Here is an 11,669-nt window from a genome sequence, read left to right as displayed (position 1 = left end):
TTTAAAATATCCACTCCTTAACTCTCCAACTCAGACAACATCAGAAGCCATTGATGAGATTTTCCTAGCAAAAGATGACTATGCATTGCATTGTGTATCAAGAATGATGGGCTGAATTATTCCGCCATGGAAGTGAACGAAAGTGAAGAAACCGCCAGGGATGTCTTCAAGAACATTTTTCTTTTTGGCTATTGATGATATGCGTGTGGTTGTAGTAATCACTTCATATAGACTTTTGAAAGAAACTAGACAAACAACCATCTTTCATCTCACTCATATTTATGATTATGTAATTTATTTTCACCAATATGTATTTGCTAAAGAAGCAATTTATTAGTAAAAGAAACTAAAATACTATAGACCAATTTTATTGTTCAATACCTCAGATGCCTTTGTGCAATTTGTGGTAGTCATTTTTTCCCTATTTGTGGAGAAAATGTTTTTAAATCTGGTAGCAACATGTTAAAGTCAGCTTAAAGATTGTGCTACTTTCGTGCAAAAAATTAATTGAAGTAAAGTGCTAAAAATTAATTGATGAATGATAAAAGATAGACACAACATGCTAAAAGATAGCATGCTGTATATGTCTTCCTAACAATTAAACAATCCAGATTCAACTTGTCACATCTCGAACAATTATAATTGTAACGAAATTCTATTATCCCTTTTAGATATCGTACCTAAAAGGTATTGTCGAACTCTACATAATTGTGAAATATTATATTATGCCAAGTTATTTTACTGTTTCTACTTCCAAAAGAAAGTCAAAACCTGCATTTGATAATAGGGACTAGCCTACACTACCATTATGAACTTAATGAACTTTTCCTTAATTTGAAACTAAATACAATCATGTTCCATCTTCAATTAAGAGTTACATTAACTAATCATTTTACTTTTTACCACCTTCTTCTTTTTATATGTTGCCCATCTTCCAATTGTAAAAATGATTTCCTAAAGTTTCTTCTTTCCATGGCAATTATGTTTTTCCCTCTATCCATTCTAACCAAGGTATCCTATGTTACCGTGTATCAGACGTAAGAGGGGAAAAACAAAACCTGACAAAAGATTAAAAAAAAAAAAAAAAATCTGGGAGATACACTACAAGCTAAACGAAATCATGCTGTCTATATTTTCCTAACAATTAAACGATCTGGATTAAACTTTTCCCATCTCGATTAATTAAACTTGTGATTCCACTGTATTTGCCAAGTCATTAGTTGTTTTTACTCTTAAAAGAAAACTCAAAATCAGCATTTGAGAATAGTTTTAGCTAAGTATAATCCAATAGCAAACGGGATGGTTTTAGCACACTAGGAACTTAATTATGAATGGTTACTTAATTTGCAGCAAAATACAATCATGTTCCTTTTTTAACTGGGAGTTAAACTAATCCTAGTAGAGTTGTACTCTTTTTTTCCTTATTCATCTTTAACATGGATAATCATAGAACAGAAGTGATCAGCTCCACCCATGGTTCAAAGACTCGGCCGAGGCTAAGACGACTCGGCCGAGTCGTCACTGGAACGGAGCTTCCCGATCCGATATCGGGACGAGATATCTCCGAGATAATGAATCGCCGAGAACTCGTCCGAAACGTCTCTGAGACAGATAAAAATGACCGAGTCGCCCCGATTCAACTTGAATTTTTATTTTTTTGCTATTTTTAATTATTTTTGTTTATCATATTTTTTACAATTTTTAGAATATTAAATATTTTAAAAATTTGCGTCTCACCGAGACCGCAACCGATATGCCGACACCGATGTGGAACAGTCTGGGCCGCGACCGCAACCACGACTGCGACTTTGAACCACGAATAGAACGGCTGATTCGTGAGAGCATCATTGTTTATCTATAATGACCAGGTTTTTTGATCCAACTATAAAGTAACTCTAGAACTATTGGTTGTCTAGCTAAATGAAAGGCCTTGCCAGTGGTAAAATTTCTTGTTGAATGATCAAATATATTTTCTATTTGGTTACCTAAGGCACACAATAATGGCTAGCTATTATTGTTTTCAACCCTAGGATAGGTTTCTTCAGATAAAGTGTCATTTCTAAGGATTTTTTTTTGTACCCTAGTTGTGTGTATAACTATCTTGGCAAAAAAGAAATCTTAAATTTAATACCATTATCAAACAACCTTATCTAAACCACTTAAACTTTTAAAGTTCTCTAGAGAAATATCCTTCTTTATCCACCCCTTTCACAATTACAAACCACTTTACCTTTATTTACAAAAAATTTCATAATAATTATCTTGACTTCTTAGATTTTTATAATCAACTCTTTGTAGTTTCCAATTTCTTTTTTCTTTTCAATTTTTTTCATTCTTTACCGTTAAAATGGTCTGCATCAAAATATTTTTAAATAGTTGTATACATATCAGATGTGCTTTAAAACACTAGTTGTAATTCAGAAGGGGCTTACCTTTTATTTACAAGTATGCTTATCGCGTGCCATTAAATCACCAAATAGAGAAAAGAAAAATCTTCCATACTTAAGCAACTACGTACAATCCTCTTTCTAACAACCCTTTCTAATTTCCTTTCAGTTTTTTAATTGAGTTTTCAATAAAGTTGCTCGCATGCTTTACTTGGCTCAACTCACATAAGCCCTAGTTAGGCTCGTTCATTTGAGTAAATGCGAGCACCAAAAAAGGCTCTAATATTGAACGAGTCAAGCACCGGCTCACAAGGGCAAATAAGCCCTTTCACTATTATAGCTACACCACTCCTCTGAAGGTATATTACTTTCTATTTATCTCAAGGTCTAACTTAATTGGTAATTTGGTATGAATATGGTCGGGTGATCGTAAGATTCATGATTAGACTCTTAAACTCTTTCCTTTTTCTCTTCATCCTTGTAAGGTTTGGAATCTCTTCTTGAACAAAGAAAAATGTTTTATTTCTTGCTCCTTTTTCTTCCCGCTTTTTTACTGAGTTACCAATGCAATTGGAAACAAATTGAGCTACCTGCGAGCTCAACCCGACTTAACTCGTATAAGCTCGAGTATTAGTTCCCTTTTATATAGGAAATTAGTTGTTTTTAAAATTCTAAATTATGGTTAATTTAATTAGTAAACGTTTTCATTATTTCTCTCCACAAATATGTGTAAAGTATCTTAAGTTGAATGGATAGTGGAGTCATTTCCCCACTAATGATGTAAGCATTAGGTCCCATATTGATGACCGGAAGCAAGTGATATTTTTAAAATCTCAAGAGAGGGCAGTGAAATTATTAAAAATCTCAAGGGAGGCTTTTGAAATTACCCTTAATTTGTGCCAACTGGTCTGTTTACATTAGTCCATGTATGTGTCCTCTCTTCTAAAACAAATGAGAAGCAGCTGGAATTGTGTGCTTTTACTGCTGGGATTATTCTTCGCCTTTTCTCTGGTAAGCTTCTAGTCTAGACATTTCATTTGAGTCCATGAAGGTTCAAACAAGTTCGACTGAGATTCTAAACACCTTGATGCCCTCGTACACAGTCATAGAACCCTTTTTAATAGGGTTTTAATGATTATGCAACCAGATTTCAATTCAAATTAAATTGCATATGCGAAATAAGTCAAAACAATGGTGTCTAATACAAGCAAAAGAAGCAAAATCTAATCGTTTATTGTTCGCAAAGTCTTGGATGGGTAATTTTCTTTGTTTAATAGAAGATTTAACCTTATAGCAGGGTGGGCAAGCAGTTTTGCAGATCTGTCCCATAAATTAGGTGCTACGAAACTCTTTCTTCCACAAGCTAAAGCAGTTTCCAATTAACCATACAAGGGAAGCTTGAAAATAACCATCTAAAGATACAAAGTGAATTTACATGTGTTATTGCATGGCTCAACAAAATCAGTCCGCGGTACCATAATCAAAGCAGTTAATTCCATGCAGCATCCAAAATTCACAGGAAAGACTATGCACTTTATTGAAACACAGCAGTAGGGGTTGCAACAACAGCCATTACAATAAGCTCCAAAAGTTTACCATAATCAAGAATACATATAAAACAAGCACAAATATCATTGCATCACAAAACATGTTCACAAGTTTAAGAGGCGCCCTATGACATATAAAGCTTGCAAAGCAACAATTGGAATCAAAATATATCAAACCCTTCATACAAGCTGCAGCAATCAGAAGTAAATGTAAACATAAATCATAACATTACCATTCCCAAGATGCAGGACAAGAAAGCAATGCAACAGTATTAAAAGAATTTGCAGTAGCCAAAGCCTACTATAAATCATGTCAAAGAGAGTATACAATTCAGCAGTCAGCAGGGAACATTATTCCCACAAACTGCTCTTCTACACCCTTCGACAGATTCCAGGCTCTCAACATAATTAAAGACTTGAAAGGAAGGGGACTTGAAATCAGAAGAGTACTGCTTTCTTTTCCTAAAAGGATCATAGGATATCAGTTTCTTAGAACCTTCATCTTCATATCTGAAGAGAAGTTCCCCATCTTTCCAAGATCGCAGAGGCCACAGAACCACTTCTAACTGTTCAAGGGTAAACTGCTTGGACCAAGACCCTTCAACTCCAGATTCAGCCATAGCCCATATCTCAATACCCCCACTCATCACATTAGACTCAGTGCATGAAATTCAGAACCATATGTTCTTAGTTCTACTATTATCAAGAACTAGATAAACTGTCAAAGTCAAATGCTACATATCAGGACAAAAAACAAACAGATTTGCATTTCAAGAGACTGAACAAGATGAATAGAATTAGTACAAGTTATTTCAAGAACAAAGATCAGTGCATGAAATTCAGAACCATATGTTCATAGTTCTACAATTATCAAGAACTAGATAAACTGTCAAAATCATATGCTACATATCGGGACACTAAACAAACAGATTTGCCATTTCAAGAGACTAAACAAGATGAATAGAATTAGTACAAGTTATTACAAGAACAAAAATCAGTGCATGAAACACCACCATCTATCTGCTCATACATTTTACTTTTTCCCCTTTTTCCCCTTTTTCCCTACTGGTCCACTGTTCGGTCTTGAAGGTCTTCGTTTCCGTGTAACAGCAAACTCTCCAAATTTATGACCAACCTTTGCCTCAGTAATTTTACAACGGACAAAAGTTTTTCCATTGTAAATTCGCACAGTGGAATCAACAAGTTCTGGCCAAATGGTAGATCTCCTTGACCAAATTTTCGTGTTAGAAACGTCTTTTCTCATCTTCTTTTTCATCAGGAAGGCATCAACAAAGCTGCCCTTCCATATAGATCGTCCTGAAGAGAAGCTAGCAACTTGAAATAATCCACCAAACTGCAATAGTCATTACCAAAACGAGAAACAGAAGTTCAGCATTTAGTCCAGTTGTTAAATAACAGAATTTAAAATAGAGCTGCTCTGAAAATATGACCACAAAGCAAACATATTTTCCTAGTGTTTGCATTCTAAACACAGCTAAATGATCACCCTCGAACAAGAAGCAAATTTGCAGGTCACAAAAGAAGCATATTTGCATATTCTGGAGCTAGTAAGAGTTCTACAGCAGTGTCAGAAAATGGCCAGAGTAGACAAGACATAAGAAGATCAAATGAGTTACAAGCAATTCCATTGAAACAGAAACCAAAAACTGTTAATGAACAACACAGTCACTCTCAAATTCTAACCAAAACAGGCCAGCAAGCAAGCTACCTCAATAATCCACACGATTGTCCAATTGATAAAATCCCATCAAAAGTCAAGCATCTGTAGGGCTTCACTGGGAAATAGAGTCAGAAGTGGAAGCTTTTTACAAATTCTTAAGCATCATCCTTGTTTACTAACGTAAACCAGAACAAACCTGGAACTTTGAAGCATTACAGCAGAGTACAGTTTCACACATAAAACAAATACCAAGAAATCAAATTCTGTAGTAGCACGAATAAAAATAATGAAGAGGATAGCTGGAACACATTAGTACCAGCAAAGTGAACCAAATAACCCATAGCAGAGCAATTTAGGCTCCCCATGTTGTACGGAAAATTCAGCATTTAGTCCAATCATTAAACAACACAACTTAGACTAGAGCCACTCAGAAACTATGAACACATATAAGCATATTCTCTGCATACTTGAAGACGACTAACTGCTCACGGTCAAACAAGAAGCAACTCTGCAAATCACAAAACACACATATTTGCATATTTTGGAGCTAATACCAGCTATCCTATAATGATGTCAACAAATGCCCACAGTCCATAAGAAGACAAAATGAATTAAAAGCATCTCCATGAACAGAGAAACCAATGCAAGAAAACTGTTAAAATACAACAAAATCACTGTAGCAAGCAATCTGAAAGTCCATCTGATGCAATCCCACACAAGTAAACCGCATAGCAAAAATCCAACGCCTTCAAGGCTTTACTCAGAAAGAGAGTTCAAACCGCATCTTCTAACAGATTCTCGATTATTTATAACGTAAACTAAAACAAACACTACACGAATCGATGCATTATATCCGAGTACAAATTCTCACATAGAACAGAAACCCATTTCAGAAATGAAATTCTATCGCAGGATGAAACAAACATTACCAAAAACAAAAAAAAAAAGGAAGAGGACAACCGGACCTTGGTAGTGCCGCCAAAGGGAACCAGAGGACCCCTAGCAGAGGAATGAGGCTGGCCAATATTGTAGGGCAACTGTCCAAGACCTCTACCAGATCCGACTACCACTTCTTTCAACAATCTCAGCATCTTTGAGGTTTCTCGTTCTCAATTTTCTGCAATCTACCGATCTATCTATCCTTCCCCCAAGAAGCTGCAAAAAATGGGGTGCGAGAGACGAAGACAGAGTAAAGAACAAAGCAGGGGGAATAGCGCGATTATAATAGGGTTTAGTTCAGTGGGAAGTGGAAAATGAAATTAAGGCTTTTTTTTTTTTGTAAAAATAATCACCAAAAGCATTTAATTTATCTGGTTTTTTTTTAATGACGTCCAATTAGTATAAAATAATAATTTCATTTATTAATTTGTTTTATGAGAAGTTAGAAATCAAAATGACTGGGGCAAAATACACTTTATCCCCCTATGATTTAATACTTTTACACATAACTTCCTATAGTTTTAAAAACTATACATAATCCCCTCATAATTTGGATTAAAATGTCAAAATGACAGAATTTGTATTCCATAACAGAGTCAACCTAAATGTCAAAAGTACCTCTATGTAGAGTTGAAAATTATTTATTAACCACGGGAATTATGTATATATTTTGAAAATCATAAGGGGATTACATAGTAAAATACTAAACTATAAGAGAGTTTTCTAATAAAAATAAAACCATACGGATTAAAGTATTATACATATTATGTTCATATATTTTGATTAATTCAGTCATTTTAGTTTTTAAACAAGGGTAATTTAAATCTTTTCATGGGTTCCATTACAAATGAGCATTTCTGTCATTTTGACACTTTAATTCAAATTATGAAGGGATTACATATAACTTTTGAAACTATAGGGGGATTATATGAAAAAAAATTACTAAACTATAGAGGAATAAAATGTATTTTGCCCAAATAATTAAGATAGTAATACTCTTGATTATGAAGTTAGATTTAAAAAAAAAAAAAAAAAGTGTGCACAGGCTTTTGTGGAATTTGAATGGATTGTTTTGCACAGTTTAAAATCCCTTGTTGGGAAGTTTAAGAAGCTCTCTTACTATCCCCAAAAAAAAAAAGTTTCGATTATTAAGTAAAAGTGTTCTTGCAATTATGTTGTCTTTAGTGTCTTAAAATTTAGTAATCATATAAAATCTTTCCGCCTACGAGCCTTCCTTTCCTACAATATCTAGTTATTGAAAAACAAATTAGAAAAGGAAAAGGAAAAAACCAATATAAAATGTGATATAGCCAGAATCGTGCAATAGATGATTCATACATGATTTTCACCACACAAACCGAAAAATGGTCAACCTGCTAATAATTTAAGTATTTCCACATTTGTATGTATCGCTTTACCCACCTCCTAATGTTCTCATATTTATATTTATTGCTTACGCATATGATATTTTTAAAGTTTCTTTTGTAGGTGGACAAAAATTAGTTAAATGACTTAAAAATTTTCTTAGCCAAACGCGTTTTATTTCTAGAAAAGGTGTGATCTAAATTCAGAAGAATTGATGACGCCAAATATCCTCTTTAGAAAGGTTGAACACAGTGTTGCTTCTTTGTTGACGTTGGATCTTCATAAGCAAATTCCATCTCTTCAACAAAACTGCTATCAAAGAAATGTTCTGTCCCTTAAAAACATCTCTTCTGGCACGTTTGAGAGCAGAAGCTTTAGAGGTAGTTATTTTTGCATTGATACAGCTGGTTGAACTCTCTTTGCTTGACCAGGCTGATTGTATGGATTTTAAGATACGATTTCGAAACCAATTTTAAATGTGAATGATTCCGCAAATTCTTGTAATGGTATTGAAACTTGGTAATCTGTCTAGACCTTGGTGCTTTAAACGGAAATTCCAGTTAAGAAGATGGAGGGTTATTTTTGTTTTTTGTGTGCTTTCTTCAAGAATGATGTTTGGAGAGGTGAAGGAAAATGTTAAACTGAAGCTCCTCAAGTTTAACTTAGTTTTTTTTCCCTCCCTATCTTAGTATCTTATCTTCTTCCCAGTTGGAAGGATCCAATTCGTTTTCTTTTCTGTCTTCGGGGTGGAGGTGGGATGGTTGCTAAGAGCTACAGAGTTGCATGAAATCCCGTTGGAAGTGTCTTTCCAGGTCATGTCTGCCTGCCGTTTGAATTTATAAAGGAAGGCTGATATCACAGAAAAGCTCAGCATGGCTTGTTTAGCTTTCCTCCACTGCTATTTGTCAAAAATAGACTTTTGGTTGGACTTGTAAAATGGATTTTCTTAATGCCTCATGGGGATTTAAACAATGTCAATGTTTGGCTGTGGGAAACTTCTAATTCCAGTTTTGTACTTTTTACTCCAAATAATCATCTAACATGAGCTAGATTGCGCTATAACTCAAAAAATCTACTTCTCTTGTTGTCTGAAACTATACCACCAGAGACTTTAACCTGAAGGCAATGCTTGTGTTGCATCTTCTTGTTGAAAAGACTCCTTGATTCATGAGGTCCCATTATCTATTACAAGAGAATTTGCAAGCTGGGGAGCCATGAGATTAAGCCTCATCTTCTCCGCTACAATCTATATTTGTTTGTTGAAACTCCAGTGAAATGATCAATAATTCAATCATCTGCTAATTGAACCATCTTTTTCCCTATATTGTCGCCTCGGAAAAGACCTACAAAAGCAGATGGTATGCTTTCCAAACCATGTGAAATGTCTTCAAGCACCTGCAACTTTCCTGCCTGAATGTGCTCAACTGTGTCTGAAATGAAATCCTTGTAGACTTTCATATGATCACCAGCTAAAAATCCTTGCATTGTTATCCTCTTGTAAATAACATCCACCATGTTTGGAGCAGCACGTCTTCCTTTGTCCGTATATTCAGATATAACGCCACAAACAGCAACTCTACCGAATGTATTCATGTTCTCAACCGCTGCTTCCAGCATTTCTGCTCCCACATTATCAAAGTATATGTCGATCCCATCTGGGAAGTACCTATTAGTACAAAGCTCAAAAATAGCAAATAGTTTAATCCAGTGTTTCTAGTTGACAAATCTGAACCTCAATTTGTGTTATCAGGTTGAGCTTTCACTAAAATTTCATAAGAACACAACTGAGGTATTCACTTAAACTTGTGACATGGAAAAATGGGGAGGAGCATACCTTTTGAGAGTTGATTTCAGATCAGTTTCTTCTTTGTAGTTGAATGCTTCATCAAAACCAAGCTTCTGCTTTAGCAAGTCCACCTATTATTATTCAAGATAAACATGGATTATTTGGGAAACATAAGTATCCATGGCACAAGAAAAGAACAGAACGACGGATACTAATAGTTGGCTGCCAAGGATTTGATTGTTACTAAAGAACGTTTGTTCAATTTGAAATTTTACTGTTAGCTACTGCTACTTCTTTTATAGTTAGTACACTGTATATCTCAAACTGTTGTGGGATTAGTATCGGATGTAAGTTGTGTAAATTAGAATTGTTGATTTGAGATATATCTTGCACGTTATTTTGGTTCTTTGGTATTAATAAATTCTTACTTATCCAAAAAAATAAAAGAACCAGACTACCACATTCACAATAGTCAACATCTGGAATGAAAAAGGGCAATAAGTTACAAGTCAACGTCACCAAGTATTTCCTTAGGACCTTCAGAAACAAGCTTACTCGTTAATCTAATGTTTACCATGGACTGATTAATAAAATCGTATATGATCAAAACCAACTCTTTAGAAACAATCAAACCATACAATCTCCTTTAGGAAAACAAAAACAATTCTAGAAGAAAACGAGAAAATTCAGATATGAAAATCTATGTCAGCTTCTGATTCTTAGAATGCAATTCAAGTGCTGGAAGTGCGAAAGGGAGCCATGAAAAAAAAAAAAAAAAGGAACAGCCACCTTTTTTTGGCTACTAGCACATCCTACAACATAGCATCCAAACAGCTTTGCATATTGTCCTACTAAACTTCCAACAGATCCTGAGGCAGCAGAGACAAACACTTTCTCCCCTTGCTTTGGCTTACAAATCTCAAAAAATCCAGCATAAGCTGTAAGCCCACTGAATGCTGCATAACAAACATCAGATGAACTGAAATTTCAATAATTTCAAGAATCCATAGATTAGCCAGAAACTAAAATATCGATCAGGCCAGAAACAGAAGTACGATTATACGGACTGAGAAAGAGTAAAGGATGAGAAGAACCTACCCAGAACGCCTACATGGTGAGAAATGGGAAATCCTATGTTATCAACCTTATTTAGCAAGCCACCTTCTTTTACAATGCTGTATTCTCCCCAAGTCAGGAGTCCTGCAACCAAGTCATCCTCTTTAAACGCAGGAATCCCAGAAGCAACAACTCTCGCAACACCATAAGCATCAATGGCCTATCGTAAACAAAATTCAATCTTTGTAAGCACTTCTTTCCATCCATCCCTCCGTGATTGAAAATTAGAAATGCCGCTTTGATTGCAAACTTACCTCAAAAGGCTTAACAGCACGTGCAAAGCTTGTGGTTTCCTGCGAGGAACTTTTTTGCTTCATGCGGTTCAATTGGTATGGATCAATGGATAAGTAAAGATTTTTCACAATGAGCTCCTTTTTACCAGGCTCAATAGATAAAGAAAGAGCCTCAGTCTTGAGCTCAAAATCAGATTCTTGGGGTGTTCCATCAATATGATTTCTCATCACTACGTACCTGTTTGTTACTTCCATTGGAAATCTTTGGCTTACTACCAACTTCAGTGCTAGAGAAGAAGCAAAAGCAGTGAAAGGACCTTGCTATGGAATATGGTTGAGCCGCTTAAAAAATAATAATAATAAAGAAAGAAACAGAAGAAGGAAAAATGGAACAAGAGAAACTGCGTCTGAGAAGGAAAGTTGGGAAGGAGTCAGAATATGACGGGAACCGGAAGGGGCAACAAAATAAAGAATTAGAGATAGCCACCGCTAGTTTTTTCGTATTTCATTTTTCCCTAGAATGTTTTGGATTATCATCAATGTTCCTAAAATATTCCCCAATATTCATTAGCAGTATTTTATTTTTTTTTTCAAATAAGTCTTATAGATTTAGTT

General features: G+C 35.0%; 2 protein-coding genes across 2 annotated transcripts; both read right to left on the bottom strand.

The window, feature by feature from the left end:
* Positions 1–4,722: 4,722 nt before the first annotated feature.
* Positions 4,723–6,844, bottom strand: LOC113775195 (ribosomal protein S19, mitochondrial-like). The gene is made up of 2 exons (XM_027319965.1): positions 6,581–6,844; positions 4,723–5,288 (listed from the first exon to the last, which is right to left on the bottom strand). Exons 1-2 carry the CDS (start codon positions 6,704–6,706, stop codon positions 4,968–4,970), a joined length of 447 nt encoding a protein of 148 aa, XP_027175766.1. The 5' UTR covers positions 6,707–6,844; the 3' UTR covers positions 4,723–4,967.
* A 2,362-nt stretch (positions 6,845–9,206) lies between these two features.
* On the bottom strand, positions 9,207–11,444 carry LOC113776085 (2-alkenal reductase (NADP(+)-dependent)-like). The gene is made up of 5 exons (XM_027321162.1): positions 11,076–11,444; positions 10,804–10,981; positions 10,495–10,661; positions 9,754–9,836; positions 9,207–9,585 (listed from the first exon to the last, which is right to left on the bottom strand). Exons 1-5 carry the CDS (start codon positions 11,307–11,309, stop codon positions 9,207–9,209), a joined length of 1,041 nt encoding a protein of 346 aa, XP_027176963.1. The 5' UTR covers positions 11,310–11,444.
* Between the last annotated feature and the right edge of the window lie 225 nt (positions 11,445–11,669).

The sequence above is a fragment of the Coffea eugenioides genome, chromosome 6 (genome assembly GCF_003713205.1).
Source record: "Coffea eugenioides isolate CCC68of chromosome 6, Ceug_1.0, whole genome shotgun sequence".
In the NCBI taxonomy this organism is placed as follows: domain Eukaryota; kingdom Viridiplantae; phylum Streptophyta; class Magnoliopsida; order Gentianales; family Rubiaceae; genus Coffea; species Coffea eugenioides.
This window is presented reverse-complemented; position numbering and strand designations above follow the sequence as displayed.